The sequence below is a fragment of the Podarcis erhardii genome (genome assembly GCF_964252035.2).
Source record: "Podarcis erhardii genome assembly, chromosome: 8".
NCBI classification, from domain to species: Eukaryota; Metazoa; Chordata; class Lepidosauria; order Squamata; family Lacertidae; genus Podarcis; species Podarcis erhardii.
This window is the reverse complement of record NC_138499.1, coordinates 51,122,657-51,144,875: the sequence shown is the minus strand read 5'-3', so window position 1 is coordinate 51,144,875 and position 22,219 is coordinate 51,122,657. Positions and strand designations below refer to the sequence as shown.

General features: G+C 41.3%; 1 protein-coding gene across 3 annotated transcripts; it reads right to left on the bottom strand.

The window, feature by feature from the left end:
• Positions 1-2,186: 2,186 nt before the first annotated feature.
• Positions 2,187-21,847, bottom strand: PRELID3A (PRELI domain containing 3A). Of its 3 annotated transcripts, XM_081873553.1 has the most exons (7): positions 20,590-20,714; positions 15,380-15,548; positions 14,990-15,079; positions 13,706-13,776; positions 13,514-13,616; positions 11,337-11,428; positions 6,092-6,235 (listed from the first exon to the last, which is right to left on the bottom strand). In XM_081873553.1, the coding sequence occupies exons 1-6, from the start codon at positions 20,619-20,621 to the stop codon at positions 11,375-11,377; spliced, it is 519 nt and encodes a 172-aa protein (XP_081729679.1). In that variant the 5' UTR covers positions 20,622-20,714; the 3' UTR covers positions 6,092-6,235; positions 11,337-11,374. The 3 variants fall into 3 exon arrangements, with proteins under 3 accessions (XP_081729680.1, XP_081729678.1, XP_081729679.1); XM_081873554.1 differs by lacking the exons at positions 11,337-11,428; positions 20,590-20,714 and adding an exon at positions 21,829-21,847 and having other exon boundaries at positions 2,187-6,235; XM_081873552.1 differs by lacking the exon at positions 11,337-11,428 and having other exon boundaries at positions 2,187-6,235.
• Between the last annotated feature and the right edge of the window lie 372 nt (positions 21,848-22,219).

Sequence of the window (22,219 nt, the reverse complement as noted above, 5' to 3'; positions counted from 1 at the left end):
CGGAGCACCTACAGAACAAAGTTTATACAATAAAGTTGGTGGTGGCTGCTATAATCGGTACTTTGAAATTTATTTAAAACTGCTGGTTTAAAAATCTAAGCAGCAGACAAAAAGAAACCACAGACAACAAGAAAGTAAGTAGTATAAAGAGATAAACATAAAAACATACTACCTCAACAATTAGTGTTTGTTTGGTTGTTGTTTTTACTGATCCTGCACTGCAAGTGTGAAAACAGTAGTTAAACCTAGATCTCCTTCCGTGTTAAGGACCAATTGCCCCAGGGAAGGAAGCGGAATGCTGCCTGTCTTCAGCTATGTTGCCAACTCCTAGTTAGCTGGCTTTAGAAAGCAAGCAGAGAACTAAGGCTAGAGCTCTGCACCTGTGAGTTTATGGCAAAAAGCAGGGGTGGCAAAAGAAGCTCTATATGGCCTCTAAATCAACAAGCAACACATGCTCATTTTTGTGGTGTGTATGCACCAACCCCATAGTCTGTCAAGACTGGCCCGTACGGGCAGGGGTACCTTTACCTTTTATGCAGGTGAATTAATTTACAAACATCATGTGAATGGATATTGTTATTAATGAATTAAATTAGTCACTATCTTGGCCAAGGCAACCCAAAGCAACTTACAAGCTACCCACCAACCATAGGGAGATGCATGTTCAAATTCCTTCTCCAGTATAATGTGTGACCCTGGGTACACCACTCTTTTAAAAAGTCTTACCTGCTTACAGGGCTGTCATCAGGATAAATTAAGCCACCCAGCCCTCCAACTTGAGCTCCTTGAGAGAAGAGTGGGAGTAAAGATAGTGAAAGGTAAAACTAAGCTGAAATATATTTGGCAGGAGAAATAACTCGCAGATTCATCTCTAAAAACAAAGTCTTATTGCTTTGTTAAATAACTTAATTCTAGCAGCATACTAGGCTAAGAAAACTCAATATCCTTTTTATCCCATTTTATAACTTCCTTTAGGCATAAGTTTCAAATCCCAGCTGTGTAACCTTATATATCAGAAAGCAAAATTCTCAGTCAAATTTGCATCCATCAAAATCCTCTTAATTATGTATAGTTGCAGGGTTGAGGAACAGCATACCTTTAAGAAAAACAACTGGAAGCACAATATATAGTTCTTCAATTCCTCCTATGTGATGTCACTGTGCATGTTTTTGTATGGCTTCTGATGCACCAGGGTAGCCATTTGTAAATGAAAAGGGCAATAGAATTCTTCTGCTTGTTTTCCTGTTATGTAATACTGATATGCAGTTTATGCATTACAAATTAAAACAAAAACCTATTCTAAAAGTTGTACTGATGTCTTCATTGCTTCATCAGATCAATACGTTTTCTAATATTGCAGAGAGTAAGTTGTGTGTACCACTGCATACTTTTCCGCTACAGGCAGGTAACCGTGTTGGTCTGCCGTAGTCGAAACAAAATAAAAAAATTCCTTCCAGTAGCACCTTAGAGACCAACTTAAGTTTGTTATTGGTATGAGCTTTCATGTGCATGCACACTTCTTCAGAGGACTTTTCCCCTTTTATTGTAAACACATGAGAATGGGACTTCCCCCAAAGGTTAGAATTAAGTTTCATTGATTGTTTTCACAAGATTTACAATCACCACCTTGATGGCTGCACAATTAAGACGGGTCCCTCACCTTATTTTGTTAAAATCGTACTTCCAGTTAGTCCATGTCTCCATGCACTAATAACTCTTTAAGGAAGCTAATGTACAAGCGCCGCTTTCTCAATAGATACATAGTACAATCCTTTGCATGTTTATGCAAAATAATACCTCTTGTATTTAGTAGGGCTTACTCATAGGTAAGTGGCTTCCAACTTCTGGGAGAAAAGGAAGTGAAGACTGAGGTTTTGTTTTTTAAAAGGGTACATCTTAGCAGTACCAAAATAACAATGTAAGTTAAATTTTCTGTGTGCCCTAGCTGTAGTAATAACATAAAAGCATTGTATTAATAGTTCAACCACAATTAATGACTGCCAAGGTACTCTCCCAAAACCTCCTAACTGCGATGATGGGCTGGTTAATTCCAGGGCGGCACCTACTGGTCTCCCTTGTGCTATTTTTAGTGTTTGTGACTCAGTTGTGTACTGCATGATCATCCCATTTGGCAGTTAACACAAAAGCAGTCTTTTGTTTTACTATATAGAAAAAAGAAAAGACAGTTTGCTATTTTTAAGTAGGTCATGTTATTTATAGCCCCAGATGTCCATAGCATTTAACATTTCAGATAGATTCTCTGCTCAGAAGAGCTTACAGTCTAAACGCAGGTGGGAAAAGGCAAGAGATACAGGAAGAGAAACATTTCTGCATGCAATTATCCTTCAAGTCACAGCTGATTAAGCATTCGCTCCCCTCCCCACAAGCACACCTTCACATTAATGGCACCTACATGAAAGCAGTGTTAATCAAGGTTGTTTACATAATGAAAAGCAGTGGTTTTTGAACAATCAAGGTAGTTCGGATTAAACAAAGGATTGTGACCAAATGCCAAGAAAGACAGGACTACTATACCGTTTCAAAAATTGCAGTTTTCTCCTCGTCTGTGTGTGACCTGCTTCAGCTTCCTGTGCTACGTAACTCTTAGAAGTACAGCTGCTTTGCCTTTATTTGCACATAGGAACAAAAAGTGCAGCAGGAGACAGTGTACTGTCCAACACCCAGTTCTTCAAACGAATATCAGTATTTGTTAGTGAAACTGGCCAATAGAACTTTAGGTATCAGTTAAGTTTACTGCTATCTGTTGAAAACTATTGTCTTTCCTTTAAAGAACCATGAGACAGGAAGAGATTTAGTAGCTAGAGACTCTCCTTACCCTGGAATGATACATGGCATGCATGGTAATCTTCTCACTGAATGTAACAGTTGTGAGACAGAGCCTGGAAACAAGTTTTAAAATGCTCTCTTCAGAGTCCTATTCAGAAAGGTGCTGTCACTGGAAGAATAACTTCTTTCTAAAGTAAAGCAAATCCTGACCATGCAGGGTAAAGGAAAAGGAAAAGGCTGAATGGGCAAAGTCCTAAATTGTTGCACCACCATCCCTTTGTGTACTGTCCCACTAAGCCAATACTTGTGTGGGAAGCGATGCAGATTCTCTCAGCTCATGTATTTTTGATTTTATAAAGCTTCAAGGGTGGGTTATTTGGAATGTTCAGGGGCAGAAGATGGTACAGAACAAAAGAAGAACCCCCTACAGGTGAGGTTTTGGTAAGTTTCAGGAAGGTAGATAAGCTACTAGATATAAAAAGATTTGATTTCCAGTCACCTAGAACAGAGAATGCCAGGGCCTTCAAGGACAAAGGAAAAGCATGGAGTGCTTTTACTGAAGATGTGAAGGGGCGAGAAGCAAGGGTAGTGGCAGCTATGATCGAAAGAGCGCATGCTCTATTTTCACATGCTAAGGAGTGAAAATGCAACGTATTTTTATTTTCCATGATTTTATTATTAAATTCTATCCTGCTCTTCCTCCCAAAGAAGCCCATATTCCTGTGCCATGTTAAATATCTAATAAATAAGTGCTAGCCAGGAAAATGTAAGACTATGGTCATTATTTGGTAAGTAAACAGTATAAAAGCAATAGTACCACGCTTGCCTGCCCGGGGGTTTGTGAGCTCTAAGATCCACTAGGGAACTAAGAGAACAGCCTTAAGAGACAATATCGCACCAAGCAAGACACCAAGTGACAGTCTGTGGAGCAGCAGTCATATGGGAGTTCCATCAGCCAAGATCCGTGGAAGGAACAAGAAAGAGCAAACGTAAGAAAGAGTGTGGCTAATCGCCTTTAGGAGACAGGAGTAGGACTATTAAAGGAAACTCAACCACGATTGTATAGAAGACAGAAGGAAGAAGTGCACATGAATAAACATGGACAAGTTTACCTTCACACAAAATAAAGGAAGTGGGGTGAAGGATTCCATATGAAAGCTGGTGATTTTGGTTAACTGGTCCACTTCTTGCAATGAACACACATATGGGCTAGAATGCTGAACTTCTCTGCCCCAGCCACACCACCTCTTCCATGACAGGCCTGATACCCTTCACAGAAGGCAGGCTCTTTGTAACTATTCTTTGTACAAAGTATATTGAAATGGAAGAAAAATGCTTTGGTCATATTAAAAAAAGCTCTTTTTCTGCCAGGGCTTAAAAATTGTTAATGCCGTGGGTTATTCAGGCTGGTGGGGGCGGGGGAGGGCAGGCAGGGAGCAAAAAAGGCTCCAATAACAATTCATCGCCATTCCACTTAGATGTGCATGCAGCTTAGCTACATCCTAAGTTTTCTTGGCATGTTGTTATGCTTCCATGTAAGAGTTCTAGTATGCTGAATTTTGGCATCTTATTCCACAGTTTTTTCTTATTCTTCAGTTTTTTCTTTCGGCTTTTTGCAAAATATTCAGAAGAGATAACTGCAAGCAAAGTTTGAAGAGAGAAAGGAATTGTTTTCATTATACTGGATTGTAGGCAGACATCTTGTGCTCATGCCCAAGACATTTGCCATTCTCTGTGAATCAGGAGCTTTCCAACTTTTCCTCTTGCACAGTTTTAAACTACAGTTTTGAACTCTACAATGCTTGGAAGTGCATTAATTTATAGATGTCTGCAGCTTTCCGTTCCACGGAGATTGGCTTTCATCAATGAATGAACTGTTAACAAAACTTTGAATCACACAAAATGTAACACCATGAACTACTTATGAAGTTAGATGGACCTGCATGCTTCCAAAATAATTCCATTGAAAAGCCTGCTATTCACTCTTCTTTATCTCTAATCTTCTGTGTGGAACATCTAGGGCTACTGCCATCATAACCTAGTTTTAAGCAAGTGCTCTGTCCGTACCGGCTTCAATAGAACTACTTCTAGATGTTGTACAGAAGAAAATTCCATTGAAATCAGAGGTCAGAAATGGAGTTTGAACTTGCTCAATGATGAAAGCTGTTGGCTTGGTGGGAGAGGTGGTTGTGCTTCACAACATCACATTCCCCCTACCGCTATGAAACAGTCTCCTCCCCGGAACTGCTAAACAGAGTGCCAGAAGATGGGTGTGAAATGTGGGGTGGGCCATAAATATCCTTTATGGTCTTGTATCCATTGCTAAAAGTAAGAAATGAATTACACAACTAAGTACTCCAAACATATGCCCGTTACATATAGAAAATAAGTTTCCTAGTACTTCCCACTGAGGTATCAATTGTCTTCACATAATAAGTGACCAGAGTGTATATTCACATATATGGAAATAAATTAGCTACTGAAAAATCAAAACAAAAATGGACAAGAGAGGATTCAAGCCATTTTTACCACAACAAAATGGCTGCTCTCAGTGGTTTCAGTAAAAATACTAGGAGGCAATGTGCTAGAACACCTTGTTCAGAATCTGCATTTGAACAGTGCAAGGAAGAATTAATATCCACAAAGACAAAGTCTCAGGAGGAGATCTCCAGCCTCCAACAAAGGGCACAATCCACCATGGAACTTTGTTGCACACCAACCTTCATTTCAGGGAAGGTTTTTCAGATCTTCTTTCAGGCTCCACTAAGTAAAAGGAAGGTTGTGTTGCAGAACTACATAGACGATCACATCAGGGGTCAGTCAACATCCTGTGCCATCATATTTCACCTCCCCACTATACTTATCTAGCCTGTAGAGAGAGAGAGAGAAGATCTCCAGTGCTTTCTGTACCTATTTGTTGTTTACAGAATAAGAACGGCAGCTGCACTTTTAAAGAAATAAATAAATAAATTTCAAGTACAAGAAAATGGTTATATAAGATGGGAAGTCTATTCTCTCAGCTCTGATCAAGGCACAGTTTGGTGCTTATGTAGATGTCAATCTTCAATCTGCTCTGCCAGTTCCATTTAACTTCAGTAGAACTTAAGGTCACTATACTCTATCAGATTTGAGCACTTGTAACTAGAGGCCATGGGAAAGCAAAAAAAAATAAATTGTTAACTTACACTGTGGATTAATAGAGGGCCCTAGAAAGGCTTAAAAATGGGGGGGGGGTTGCTTCTGACCTGTAAAATTTCAATATATAAACATATATATTTCTAAATAAAAAACAATGGAATATCCATCCTGGCAAGGAGAAAATATAATGGAAAAATAAAGTTCTGCCACAGTTCCATCAGTCCTCCGCTGATGCTGCTGCCATTGCGGACTTCATGCTCTCTCGCGTCGAAGTTAGTTCGCCAATCACCCATTCCAAGGCTTCTCGACCCTGTTAAAGAAGGAACAAGAGCTAAGTGGATTGACCAGATACATTGATGTTAAACTTCTAAATCTTTCCTCTGTCAGACACCAAAAGATCTCCCAAAGCAAACTGCTTTGTTGTCTTCTGAATTATGAATGTATCATAATGAATTGTGCCATTGGATTTGTACGACAAGATTATTTCATTCTAGTCCACCTTTGCTTCTGTAACAAGGAAAACCTTAAATTGAAGGATGATCTGCTTAGACAATACATTTTTCTTAGTAATAATAGGCCAACAAAGTTACAAGACTACAAGCTAACTCTTTTGCAGAGTACAAATGTTAGATCTGTCTAGCAAGGCACAATTACATGAGACTGTTGCACTTGGATCAGTGCTAGAGAGAGTTTTGACTACCCACTTTTTCCAAAGTGCAAAGCATTATTTGCTTCTTATCCCAGGCATGCCTCTGAACAACCTGATTTTTTTTCTATCAGATTTCTGTGGCTTCCTCCATTACCATGGTAAGATTGCAACAGAACAGACATGAGGCCTAATACTAGCCCTTCTCCCATCAATAATATTTCCCCCCTTCAATTTCTTCCGCTTCATCCTAGCAGTGGAAAAGTTGTTACAAGTCCTAATGAACGTTATTAATGAACTTATAGTTTATGGTTTCTTTCCCATCCTGTTTACTCTCTATCATGAAACACTAATTACCATTACTGATGCTCAGTACAGAGCAATGTAGGAAGCAAGAGCACTGCTTTTGCAAGAATTCAGTTTAACTGGGCCTAAAGACCAGCTACACCCCAGCTACAGAAGGCAAACCTAAATAAGAAGAACTTGAAACACATGTTGGGCAGTATTCAACTCAACAGTTGCACCAGTGCAAGCACTCCTGGCTGCACAATGGAACTGCTTCAACCTGCGCACCCTCTAAATATTTTTTGAGTTTGCCCTCAACCCTTCGGGGCAGATTTAGAGGGTGTGCAGGTAGGGTAAGTTCTCGTGCATAGTTAAAAGTGCTTGCACTAGTGGAACTGAGGAGAAAACCTCAGTAAACTCAAGTAGAGAAACTCAACAAAAAAGTGAGAGCCTCCATAAGTTTTCAGGCTAGGAGCCTAATCACCTGGCCAGATGCAAAAGGCCACCTGAAGGTAAAGGGGATCCCTGACCATTAGGTCCAGTCGTGACCGACTCTGAGGTTGCGGCGCTCATCTTGCTTTACTGGCCGAGGGAGCCGGTGTACAGCTTCCGGGTCATGTGGCTAGCATGACTAAGCCGCTTCTGGCGAACCAGAGCAGCGCACGGAAACGCTGTTTACCTTCCCGCCAGAGCGGTACCTATTTATCTACTTTCACTTTGACATGCTTTCACACATATTTGTATAGAATACTAAATAGCTTAAAGCTTAACATTTCGAGCCAAATTACTGTTAGTTTTAAGCCTGTACTACACCATGACTACCAACTTAATTTTTTTATAGATGCTTGTTTTAATTGAAACAGAACACTACTGGATTAAATGACAGTTACATAGTCTTTCTGGATACAAATGTGCTCAGTTGAAATCTGAAAACTTAACAGCTCAGGTGAACACTCCTGGAAGAGAGAGAGAGATGGCTATATTATTTGAAGTGTTGTTTCTAAATTGTGAAAAGGCAACTAGCTTGCTCTGTCAGTGTGCAGATTTCCATCTGCACAACAGAACTAACCCCCTCTCCTTTCCCTGGCACCCCACTAAATCTGTTCTGCTATACCCCCAACCCTATAAAGCAGATTTGGGGAGGGCATGGGGCATGCACAGTGAAAGAAGAGGGATGTAAGTTTCCTTCTGCAAGTGAAAATCCTTGCTCATGGAACAAGTTAACTGGAAGCCACCCTTAGTTTTGAAATAGAAAGTGTAATGAACCAATAGATTGAAGAAACAGCCTTTGGACTTATCTACACTGTAACCTTATACTGGGCTTCTAAGAATATCACAATATCACATTTTTCTCCAAACAATTCTAGTAATTCTAGATTCAGGTAGGTAGCCGTGTTGGTCTGACGCAGTAGAAATATATATTAAAAATAAAAAAAAAGTCCAGTAGCACCTTAGAGACCAACTAAATTTGTTCTTGGTATGAGCTTTCGTGTGCATGCACACAAAAGCTCATACCCAGAACAAACTTAGTTGGTCTCTAAGGTGCTACTGGACAATTATATATATATAGAGAGAGAGTGTGTATGTAATTGTTACTGGATGATGGTATTGCAGTGCCCAGAATTTCCTGTAGAAAAGACTGTAGTGTGCATATGACCCAAAAAACTTGGCCAGAATTATCTGAATTTCTTCAATTATTTGTTGCTTTTGAAAACACCATTCAGTTTGAAGTGATTTCCATTCCTGGCCTTGGGTCAGAACTAACCACCTTTAACCCAATCCTTCAACTGAATGAAGTTCTGAGCATTAGAAACTGAACAAGTTGGATTTAAAAATCAAAGCATCAGATAAGAATAAAAAAGGCCCCATTAATAACAGACATATGACATGTCAAATTAATAAATTCACAGGATTGCTATGGGAGATAGAACAGGAAATATTGCATTGTTATAGCACCAAGTGCTTTTGATCAAAAAACCTCCATGCTATAACACTAAATACAAGTTTTGTGGCTTAAAGCGTAGCACACGTACATCATAACATATTCTAAGAAATGAAATGACAAGCTTGGTTAGAGTAGATTCTAAGCACATTGGTGGGGTGAACTAGGTTTTAAGGAGAGGGCGGAACTCTGTGGATTTTTTGGACCAAACTAGACATTTGCCTAATATGTAGTATGCATCTTAAATAATTACATTCACAGGGAGACAGATTCTTACTGGGAAGGCAACCAGTAGGGAGAGGAGGCTTATCTTTTCAACTACTCACCATGATCTGAATGGAAAAAGTCCCCATCAGACTCCCCCATGCCAGTAATTATTTCAGGAACAATGATATATACAGCTGCATGTGACACAATTGAGCAGATGTCAAGTTTGATCCAGTCTGGCCGGCGTTCCTTGGGAGGGCTGGTCATTCGTTTACATAGTAACTGAGCATGTTGAACGATTTTGTTGAGTTTGAAATGACCTTAGTTAGAGTGGTCTATTGGGGTGATGACTTACTTATTTGCTTCCCATAGACATCTGGCAAGACTTTAAAAACAAAATGCTGAACCAATAAGACCGGGGTTCTTTTTAGCATGCACGGAACTAGCAAAAACAATCTGACAGAGGATTGGTTTACTGAGTTTCTGTTGTACCATAAAACAGCATATTAGTATATGACTTGAGCAAGCATATTTCCTATTAAAGCATGCACCTTTTAATATATTTACGTACATAGTGGAAGCACACCGAACATACAGAATGAGAGTTAAGAACTGGACATAATTTCAGTGGTTACTACTTAACAAACGATTGAGAGCATAAAATTTTAAACTCTGAAACATTTCACAGGCTTAATGGTAAAACTGAAAACATACAGTGAGAGTTTACTATTTTTTTTTGTAATATATACACACACTCCAAAATTGGGAGTAGTTAAGTATTACACAACACTAAGGCATGTTTGGTAACTGTATTCTGCAAATGAAAATTGAGGGTTTTAAGGGCAGGATCAACAGTCAAATAATCTGTTTCCAAGCTTGGCAGTCAAGCTCAAGGAACGAAAAAGGTGGTCACTGAAGTTCCCCGCAAGCCAAACAGATGCTAGCAATGCCTCTTAAAACAATGCATTTAGACAAAAACATCTGTTTTGTTTTAGCAAAACTATTTATATATTAGTGTATGTTTAGATAAAAGCCTGGATTTTAGATGTGAAAAAAGGAATCATGGTTTGTTGTTCATATATTTCCCCGTGTTCCCTATTTACATGTGGAGGAAGAGAAGCTGTTTCAACTTCTAGTCTGCAACAAATCGTAGTTTGCCATAACAGGATGAGAAAACAAACTGATATGTTCAATTCATCTTCCCCCACATCCAGGATCCAATCCTGGTTTTGCAAACAAGCAAACCACAGTTGGCCATGTTGGGGCAAAACTGCAAGTGAACACTTCTAATCTCCCCTCACAAAATGCAGGAAGAATAGAGTGAGGCTCGTGCTCATAACAAAAATGTGCAGCCAAAAGGTTTTGCATGATTCCTGCCTAATTAAAGTAAGACAGGGGTGCCTGGCGTGCTCTGGTCCATGGGGTCACGAAGAGTCGGACACGACTAAACGACTAAACAAAGGGAGGCCCAGACACTAGAAATATTGCAAAGAAGAGAAAAAGCAGAACCTAATTCTCCCAAGTGCCAACTGCTGAAGTTTATGATAGTACAATGTGTTTCAGAACAGAAGTTCCTTCCTCAGGATCAATCTTGGACTTTCTGAAGCAACTTATATAAATGCTGCTGCCTCTCAGGCACCATGAGGGAGGAATGACAGTTCCAAAATGGGCTGAGCGACAATAAAGCTTAATAGCTGGCACTTTTGAAAACCAGTTTCTTCTTTTTGCATTCTTTTTGCACAGATTTTAAGCTGCCTCAAAAGCAAAAACCAACAAGCACCAAGTAAACAGGTGCAAATGTTCTAATTGTGACTTCATAAACTGCTTTCTTTTAAACGAGAACCCTTCTGTCCAAGCAGTGATGGGACTGTATTTCTACACTGATAGGCAAGAACTGCCATACTGTAGGCTAAGTCCAGCAGTAACATGAACTAGTTAACAACCTCAAGTATTTCACCCCAAAGCATTCCATGCATTGGATCAAGAGGACTGGTTGTACAGAGCTTCACCTACTTCCAAAATACTCTGGGGCCAAGGTGCAGCTGTTCTTTTAACAGTATTCCACTTACTCAAAAGAGATTTACCAAAGAACAGAAGGTGGGCCATATTAGTGGCCCACACATGCAGGTTCTTAAGAACCTTTTCCTGTGTTAGACAGTACGGACGCCCCCCCCCCCCCAATTCCAGAGTTAAAGAATAAGGGTGCTGTTCCTCTATATGCAATGTGTGTATATATACGAGGCATGCAGGCTTTCAAGTAACATGACAACAACATGCACAGATTTGCTAGAAGCTGAAATGCTGTACCAAGGTAACAAATGCTGGTATTACCACTAATTAGTACAAAATGCAGCTGTAGAAAGAGACTGCTATCTTAGAACACTGTCAGAATGTTGAATTGTCCACTCAATAGCATCCCACCCCTGGAGTAACACAGAAAAGATGTACAACTTATGACAAAAAGTTATTCCACCATCACAGTCTTGTAAATCTCAAGAGCCTACAGGAAAATCAAGCATTGTAAACTGAGAGTGATATCCAACTAAGTCCAAGTAAACCTACTGAAAGTGAATGGATGTAACAGTTATGACTAAGCCTACCTTGAGTTTGACTTAGTTGAGCAGCACGCTTAGCAAATATTGGTAACAAGCAATTATATCATGTAAAGGTTTAACTGAATGCCAAAGCAGGATGCATCCCAGTAGAATAAGTTAGGTAAAAGCAAGTTGAGCTCAAATGAGCATGCATGCTTCTGACAGATGCATCTCATCCTAGACTTGGATCACTTGACGTGCTACCAGATCCCTATAGAGCAACTTCTGCCTAGAAATCTGGTAGTACCGCAAGTGTGAAGTGGCCCTAAGTTGAAAAAGTAAAGAGAGAGGGATCACCTGTAAGGAAACTTAGTTAAAACAGGCTGCTTTATATAGCATTAAAAGAGAATGAAGAAGAAACAGTAGAGCACCTGAATGAGACCTGTAATGTATTGTTGTACAAGTGCAGAAGTCATGGAGGACTGAGAACAGAAATATTTGTTTAGGATTACAATACTTGAAATGCTCATTTCCCCCCTAATAATAGTCTTTATAAGGCTGAGTTATTCATTTGCTGTTTTATAGTCAAATCCCAATGTACCCACGGAAGTCCCACGGAACTTAATAAAGGGTTTATTGTGTAGCATGCTGAATTGTTGAAGGCTGAGAACAGGGATGGGCCTGTCACGTTCTCTCGTAGCCCATTTCTGAGGGCCCTGTGTCAGCAGTGGGCATGGCCATGCCATGCTCTCTCTCACACCACACACAACACTCCCCCCGCCTGCCACGATTAGGTCGGAGTCACTAGGAGCATGGGGAGGGTGCTTTGGAGCATGGTGATGAAACAACATATGTGGAGGCAGGGTTGACCATCCCCATCCCAGCTGCATCTAGGCAAGGGGGGAAATAATCTTTACTCCAAGAGGATAGTTGTTTTCTAGCTGCAGGAAAGGCAAGGAGGGAGGTGAGGGCCAGATAAAGAGGTCAGGAGTTCAGCTTCCTGTATCTTTTAATGCATGGAGTGCTTGCATATGAAATATACTCTGGAGGGTTGAGGGAATTCCCAGAACAGGTTAATGCTGTGAACCGCCCTGAGATCTATGCATGAAGAACAGTATACAAATTTGATTGATTGATTGATTGATTGATTGATTGGAGGGCCCACAGGGAAAGGAATGGAAAGTTCCACTGCACAGCCAGAAGTCTGTGTACTAGCAGAACTTCTTCACCCATAGCATTTAGGGGAACAGTTCCTTTTCATTTATCCCCTATTCTGCTACTAACAGCCTATATATGCATTTGGTTTATTGTCCATCGGAAGTGGAATAAGTTCCCTTTCCAACACTACAAATAGGACAACTAGAACATGTGCTCACACCCACCATTTTGTACACAGTAGAAAACAAGAGACATCTGTACATAATAAGTGTCTGGGTTATGAGGGAAAGTTCAGATATGACATCTCCTTAGTTCTCTCCTCTGCTTTCAGCACTGAAAAGAGTAAGGAAACGATTTGCCTGCTTTCCATATAAACCTATTTGTCTCAAGCAACCCACTGCAGAATCCAATAGCTAAACTGAGAAGGTATTCTGCGAACTGCAAGCTGAAAGACAGACTAATCTGATCACACAACCAGACACTATCTCCTCTACCCCCATTCTAGCTGTAAGCTGCTGTTGTCTCAGTGAGAGACAACAATCACTTTTCCTGACTTCATACCTTACATGGTTTTGAATCTTAAAAGGAAATACATGTGGACTGAGAATACACAACTGGCTCTACAGACCATCACAAGTACAAGAAAAGTCATTATCTGACCTGAAGTCTTACAGTGAATTGTGTATAATTGAGAGTACCCTGGGCTTATGGGATACCAATGCTAGCATAATGCACTTAAACATTTGAGTTTTAGGTTTTAAATGAACCACCTTAAAGTTAGCAACTGTGCCCAGTAAAAGTATGCCACACACCTACCTTTCTAGCATTAGAAGATATTGTGCTTGCCATTAAAGTTTCCAAGTAACTACTGAGGCTAACACCTTTTACTGTAATAATTGCTTCTTGCGTTAACAAAGTCCTGTAAGGGGAAAGACAGAAACTATCAGTACAAAATGGCTCCCCCCTCATCATATTTTTTTACTGAAAGTCAAAGACATTCCAACTTACTTTTCCGGGTTCTCAGGGTGTGGCGTATATACCAACCTTTCATCAACTGATATAAGATTTGTAAGTGTTATCTTAAAGGGAAGAAGAAACAAAGATTAGTTTAACTAATCTTAGTATTATCTAGCATAATACATAATAAAAAAGATTGTCTACTTTACTTAAAGAAAATGATAGACTGCATTTTTAAAAACAACTAAGGCTGGATCCTAAGCAAACTTTCTAGGAATTAAAGTCACATTTTAAAGCAGGAGTAAGGAATTTCAGGTCCATAGGCCTAGTTAGGTCACAAACCATACCCACTCCCCCACATGTGTGATGCCAGGTTTGGGACAGATAAATATGTGGCTAGCATTGGCTACCCTAGGGAGCGCCCCACCAGTGAACTCCATGTGCAATTGGGTATAGCTCACTGTCAGCCCCAATCAGCTGACGGACAGAGAGAGCAAGACCCCTTGAAGTTCCAATCTCCACACTCATAAGCTGAGGGACATTGAGAGAAAGTTGCTTTGAAGTTTGGTTGCAGCTGTGGTTTGGATACAAAGCATGCCTGAATCCATACCACAGCTGCAACCAGACTTCAAAGGGGATCTCTCAGCACCCATCAGTTGATCAGTGCTGAGAGGGAACTCCTTTGAAGCCCTCACCTGATGATATGATGATGAGGATGGTGCCAGGTGACTAACTGGTGGGCAGCCCCCCCCAGCTGCCAGAATTGACCTATGGGGAGTACGGGAGATATGGATTTGGCCTGCTGGCCTGCTTCAATTCCCTGACCTTGTACTACAAGCTTCAAATAGCATAGAGCCAGCCAAATTACACACATTTATACCCAAAGCTGCCTGTGTGTGGGAAGGACTCGCCTTTCCCTGCTCTCCCCCCAGCAGCCCTCCCACCCTCAAATTTTGCTCCAGAGAGTTGGGGGCCCAATGGAGAAGACTTTGGGACTGCACAGAGCGAGGAAAAGGAGGAGATGGTGAAGTCCCACTGCATGAATGGAAGTCCACTTGTGCAAAGTTGGATTCTGCCCATAAAGAACTTTCGGATCCTCTAGAAATAATTTCATCAGAGAAAGTAAAGCTAGCAATCCCAGTTTCTTTAAAAAATAATAATCTAAAGTTATCTAGCATACACAGAGAATGCTAGCCTTGGTTCCTGCTATGCCCTTACAGCAACGTTTTCCCAACATAAGCAAGGACTGCCTCAAACAGGCAGTATGTAAAAAAACATAGCCAGCAACTCCCTGGTCCTGCCAGCAAATACAATACAGAATACTTTATTACTCACATTTGTGGAGCTCAGTACCATTTTCTTTTCCACCGGATCAACTACAGAATGTTCTTTAATGTATGTCATAGTTCTACTTGTTCCCAGAATCTTTAAAAAAAGGAAATAAAAGCAAATACTAACACAGTAACCCAAAACGAGCCATCAAGCAAAATATCAAAAAGGTTGGTGATAAATGTATTTCTGTAAAGCATGCAGTGATAGCCCCTGTCCAAACAAAGAGTCTCATTGAACCAGGTTCTCTAGGTGAGTTGCAACTCTTGAGGAAATTTAGCCTAAGCATTTACTATGAGAGTCATTATGTGCAATGCAGTCAAGAATAGAACACGTGTTTTTATTTCATAAAAAGATTCAGCCTACCACTAGCCACCGTGGTTAAAACAAACTTACCGCTTTTACAATACTTGGTAGGCCCCATTCAGTGCTAAGTAGCCGGTGACTGTGCAACCTTCCTTGATTGTCAAGGCTTCGGTCCAAGACATCAACTCCTACCACTGAGGGGTTCATAGGATTGGGATATTTTCTCATGGCAGCTTTTATTACAGTATCCCATGGATGCCTAGGGAAAATGAAATGAAAGAGAAACAGGCAATGCATTAAGAATTCTCTCTTTTTTTTTTAATTAATTTTTATTCATTTTTCAAACACATAATAAGAACAAACAAAACACAAGACAAAAACATACAAAACATTTAAACATATATAATTTCATAATCTTATTTTCCTGTAACTTCTTTCAGTCGACTTCCCCATACCTCCCTTTCGCTGCATCCTTATTTTAAAAAGAAATTTTTTAGCAACCCTTTAGTCAAATTACCCATTTAAATCCCTTCATTACATTCCCATAAATTTGTTGATTACAGCTGTAATTCTCTGCTTCTTACCCCTTGACATCTTAACACTCATCAATTTTACAACAGTTTTTAAGATATATTTTAAATTTCTTCCAGTCTTCTTCCATTGCCTCTTTCCCCTGGTCACGAATTCTGCCGGTCATCTCTGCCAGTCCCATGAAGTCAATCACCTTTGTCTGCCATTCTTCAAGAGTAGGTAGTTCTTGCATCTTCCAATACTTTGCCAGAAGAATTCTTGCTGCAGTAGTAGCATACATAAAGAAAGTCCTATCCTTCTTTGGCACCAATTGGCCAACCATGCCCAGGAGAAAAGCCTCTGGTTTCTTAGTAAATGTCCATTTAAGGACTTTCTTAATTTCATTATAGATCATTTCCCAGAATGCTTTCACCCTCGGGCAGGTCCACCATAGGTGATAAAAGGTACCTTCATGCTCATTACATTTCCAGCATTTATTATTGGGCAAATGGTAAATTTTTGCAAGCTTGACTGGGGTCATGTACCACCTGTAAATCATTTTCATTATATTTTCTTTTAAGGCATTACATGCCGTGAACTTAACACCAGTGGTCCATAACTGTTCCCAGTCAGCAAACATAATGTCATGACCGATATCCTGTGCCCATTTAATCATGGCTGATTTCACCGTTTCCTCCTGTGTATTCCACTTAAGCAGCAAATTATACATTCTTGACAAATTCTTAGTATTGGGTTCTAACAGTTCCGTTTCTAACTTTGACCTCTCCTTCTGAAATCCTATTTTCCTGTCCTCTTTAAATGTCTCATTTATCTGGTAATAGTGCAACCAATCTCGAACTTTGGACTTTAGTTTTTCATAACTCTGAATCTTGACCCTTTCACCTTCATGTTCTAAGATTTCACAATATTTTGGCCATTTAGAATCCATATTAAGTTTTTTCACCCCCTTGGCTTCCATTGGTGACAACCACCTGGGAGTTTTAGTTTCCAGTAGGTCTTTGTATCTGCTCCAAACATTATATAATGCTTTTCTAACAATATGATTTTTAAAACCTTTGTACACCACTGCCTTGTTGTACCATAAGTAAGCATGCCAACCAAAACAATTATCATATCCTTCCAAGTCTAAGATGTCTGTGTTCTCAAGAAGTAGCCAGTCTTTCAGCCAGCAAAAAGCTGCTGCTTCGTAATATAGTATTAAGTCCGGCAGAGCAAACCCCCCTCTATCTTTTGCATCAGTTAGAATCTTAAACTTTATTCTGGGCTGCATTAAGAATTCTCTGTATGAAATGCTATTTAATTAAAACTGAACATTTTAGTTTGCATTTATGGTATACAAAGCATACATTCCAAAACACAGTATTTAATATCATGTAAGAGTTGGTACCTGAATTTGCTTATTTTTCTCTTCCTCCCCTGTCACTTGCTTCATATTTGGTCTATTAGGCTGTTAACTACTGTAAGCACTTTGGCATAAGGGTACTATACGTATAAGGTGGTATCCAATACTGAAATTGCAAGAGCAGAACAGATTTCTGCTTGAAAAATGAGACTTCCCCTTTGTCCCCCTGCAGCAACTCTCCATCCTTAAAATCTACTCCAAAGAGTTGGGAAATCCTCCAGTGCCGACGTCTGGAGAGCAAGACCTTTGAACCATAATAATAATAATAATAATTTATTAAATTTATATACCACTCTTCAGGCAAAGATCTCAGGACAGTTCACAAACCTGTCAAGCACCTACAGTTTAAGTGACACCCCCAAATGACCAGCACAATTAGTAAGTTTCAGAATATAGTGCTATATAAACTTTGGTCAGATCAGAGATTTGCCGATCTAGCCCTCTTCAAAGGCTGCTATCCTGAAACCCCCACCAGTCCCAACCATTTTGGCCAATGGTCAGGGAAGGTGGGAGTGACAGTCCAACAATATCTGGAGGGCACAACGTTGACTACTTCTAGTTTAGATGGCAGCTCTTTCTAGGCACAACAGAGTGACAGATATTAAAGGCAAGAAACACCACTTTCAATTTTCAGCACTTATTTAGCACAAGTTCTCCTCTGGAGAGGAAGCATTTGACACAGCAATAGGAAATCAATTCTTACAGCTGGATCCTAGCCTAGCCATGCTTACTCAGAACTGGGTCCCACTGATTTCAATAGGACACACTCAAGCATGCTTAGAGCTGTGGTAGAAGTATTATGCACAATAACAAAATAAGAAGAAGAATTATAGGTTAACGTTATAGAACACGCTTTGCATGAAAATGCTCCAAGGTTCAAGAAGCACGGGGAAAGACTCCCATCTGAAATGCTGGAGAAACACTTCCATTCAGTGTTGAAAAAGCTGAGCTAGATGGACAAATGGTCTAGCTTGGTATAAACCAGCTTTCTACATTCTATGTTCCTATGTAGCATATATCTTTCATTTCCAGAAAACATTCATTGCTTAAGTAACATTAACTCAGTGGTGAAATATTTTCAGTAAGCTAATAAGAACTTATGAAACCCAGTGACTAAGTAAAGGAAGTTAACATTGGGCTGTCCTTGTTCACAAAGATAAGGACTGAGGGAGAGAGAAAGTCATGCTTAAATTCAGATATTATCACACTTATTCAGTATCAGCCTGCGTAGCTCCACTGCTATCTCACACTTTTGAGAAACACACTTTTACATTAGTTTTTTTTTTTTTAAAAGAGTGTGGTGTTGCAATTTAAGCATTTCCTTCATTACTGGGAAAGTGTTTTATGGCACTTTGGCTATTTACAAGTAGCTTATACCAACATCATCATCAGTGATCTGGTATTGCACTTAACTGCTAGATAGTCTCAGGAGCCCTTCAAAGCCATACTGCTAATTCAGTATACTCATGCCATAGGGTCTCAACCCCTCTTTCTTTGGAAGAAGTATATGCCTTTTTTATGGCAATGCAAAAAAACAGAACCCACTGAACACATCATAACCTACTTTCCACCCATTTAATTACAAGCTATTACAGGTAGTGTCTCAGCTTGTTTTATTGCAAAATTCCAGGAAGCCACTGTCATGATGTTATTTCCTACGCATCTGTACAGAGGCAAGATGTGGCAACCTCTCCTCCCATTTTCAACCACCCTTTCCTGGAGTACTAAAGAAAATTCCCTCTTAAATTGCTAGACAGAACAATTGCACCATTGCCTCCATGTCCCTCATGTCCTACAGCTCAATTTCTTAGAAGAACAAAAAGGTACAGTTCACAGTGGTCCACAATTATGCACCCCACTAGTATTCCATCATTCCTGGTAAGAGTGACAAGAAAAGTCCCATCCTTCTGCTCCAGCTTCTAGATGAGGAGTCAGAGATCATTAACCAGAGGTCAACTGAGTTTCAGAGGGCATAATAAATCAAAGAGGAAGATCCCATACCCTCATCTCAGCTCCAAGCTGAAAAGAAAGATTGGGGCTTCCCATTTTGGTGCTCAGGTCTCTTCAGCCACCTTCAAAAAACAACAAAGAAAACCCAGCCAGTCTCTCTAGCTCCAGAGCAGGAGAGTGAAGATCGCTATTTGAACCACTGGCAGCATTAATGTCCCAAGTGATCAGAAAACAGATTGTCCACACAGATGAGGTCTTCTGAACTTCAGCACTGTAACCACTGCAATTACTGTTATTACTGTAAGCACTGTAATAGGGACTGTAACCGCACAGGGGATTGCTGATGTCCTTGCGCACAGATGCAGGGGAAAGTCAGGGACCAGCAGCCCAATCCTAATATACCGAAAGGGAGGCAAGGAGTCCTGGCAATCACCAGCTTAGCTTTGGTAACCATGACCAGCCAAAAAGTCTGAGGGCCTCTGACACTCAAAAATATTCCAAGCCCCATTAAAATGATGGAAAGCAGAACTGAAGTCTCAAGAGTAACATCTTCTGGGTAGCAGTTCTAACCCTTGAAGGAAACGAGAGTGGCAAAGGCCTACCAAGTTTCTGTCCCCAACATTCATGGCAATAGCAACATACTTGAGTTACACTGAGGTATTTTTAGAAACCAGTTCTACTCAGCAGTTTATGCAGCAAAGGCGTATTACCATGACACGACCTTGAAGAAAGGAAGTTGTCACCTTTGCCCCAGATATCACAAGCATTTGCAGGGCAGCTCAGTGCATGGAGAAACACCTACTGCTTCCCTTTCTAATAAAAAGACAGCAACAGACAGAGCGCAGGGGCCAGCCGTCCCCAACCTGGAGTCCACCATTTGTTTCAAACTGCATCAACCCAACAGTCCTCAGCCCACCGTCAAGGAAGATGTATGTCACACAACAACACTTAAGAGACCTTAAAGGGCAGCTAAGACAACATTTTTAAAGGTCTTTCATAAGGCAGGCATTCGGGAGCAAGCGCAAACCCACGACAGACCATGTTTAAAGCCCTTGGTGAGGGAGCAAGCGCGCCGGGGCAGGATGCTACCGATGTCCTCTCGCGGTGACCAAAAAGCACGAGTTGTATACCAAGCGGAAACGGAGAAGGGAAGAGGAGAGTTTTATTCGTTTTCCCTTCCAAAGAAAGCTCCATAGCTCAGCTAGAGAAGGGCTGTAGCTCACTGCCAAAGCATCTCCTTTGCACAGGCTCAACCCCCAGCATCTCCCGATGGGACGGGGAGAGACCCCTGGAGAGCCGCTGCCAGCCAGTGTAGGCAACACTGAGCTCGGAAGAACCAGTGGTTTTTCTGTTCCTCCGCCAGCGCGGGCTGCTGCTGTCAAGGACGGAACGCGCGCCACTCCCGTCCTCGCCTTACCCAAACTCGTGCTCCGAGCTCCAGATCTTCATCCTGTCTGTAAAAGCAGCGGCGTTAATGGCGGCTCAATGGAAAGAACCGGCTTCTCCGGCCCAAAGGAAAGGGCGGCGCTTTTCCCCGGAGGAGGGTGGGCGATGACGTCAGCCGTCTCCCACCCGCCCTTCTTCCCCGCGCCAGCCAATCGCCGCTCCTCTCCGCTGGAAAGACACCTGGCTCGCTCCCGCCTCCCTGCACCCTTCGATGCCCGGGGAAAGGACGCGTCAAGTCCGTGTGAAGACCTTGAACAGGGGACGCCCAGCTCACATTCCTCGCCAGTGACGTCAGGGCTTCGGCTCTGGAAACGCGCCGCTCCTTGCCAATTGCGTGACTCCTCGGCGGATCCAGTCGCTTTGCCTCGCGGGTTTGCGGATCCGTAGCGCCTCTGCGCCGGCTGCATCAGTCGTGAGCCGAGCGTGGGATTCTAAGGCTGCCCTTGGCATGGGGTGTGTTTTGATCTTTGCCCGCACAGAAAGCACAAGAGTAGTATCTTGTGTCGCCGTGGCCTCTGACTCTTACTGACTTCAGTCTCACTGGGTTTAGGGTGCGAATTAAGTCAGGTCACACATTTTCACGGAATAAAATCTTCCACGTTTTCTGCAGCGCGTATTTATTAAAGGGGAAAAGGTTCGGTCCTATCCACGCATATTTAGAATGAATGATTGTCAATGTATATACATGAGATTGTACAAAGCCGCTGGCAAACGCATTGTAAAATCATTCTTAAAACAAAACTAAATTCAAGTTGACTTAAGGCAGGCCTGTTACATTAGAGAAAATTAAGCAAACTGGTTTCACGACTGGCCTTGATTTCTAGGGCCATCGCTAGAATACATAGCAGAGCGCGGGAAAACCTGCCTATGGATTGTCACAGAATTAACATCTACCGATGTTCTTACACACACATAATTGGGGAGAAAATGTTACTGTATTCTATGCGATTTAAGCCCAACTACTTGACAGTAATCAAAACAGAGTCCTCGAAAATACCGAACATAGGATTATGTAACTTTATGTAACTGTGTTCAGTTTCTACTCCCCAATAAATGTGTTTAGGCTTGCAATTTACACCGAACTGTCTCATCACAGAGTTTCTGCGCGGGTAACGTAATGAGAGATGCAATCCGAAATCAGTAGGCAGCGACCGTGGTACTGGGACAATTTAAAATCAAATAGGATTAAAATAATTGCAGCTTCCGGCACCTTTTATTGGTGAACTCTCTTCCACTTTCCTGGGCCGAGGTTATGCCGGAGCCACGTGTCTCCGTCCGACTGACCTTGCAAATAAATTCCAAGGCATCACTCTTTCCCCTTCGACATATATGTAACTAATTAATACCGTCGGGGCCTACGCAAGTGTCCTTGACGCCATGTGATTTCGGCGCTCATCGACTCCTGATCCACAGGTGCCAACCTGCCTCAGCAGGCACAACCATCACCCTGTAGGCGTGTTTGCCTTGGGTACAAATACAGTGGTACCTCGGGTTAAGTACTTAATTCATTCCGGAGGTCCATTCTTAACCTGAAACTGTTCTTAACCTGAAGCACCACTTTAGCTAATGGGGCCTCCTGCTGCTGCTGCGCCGCCGGAGCC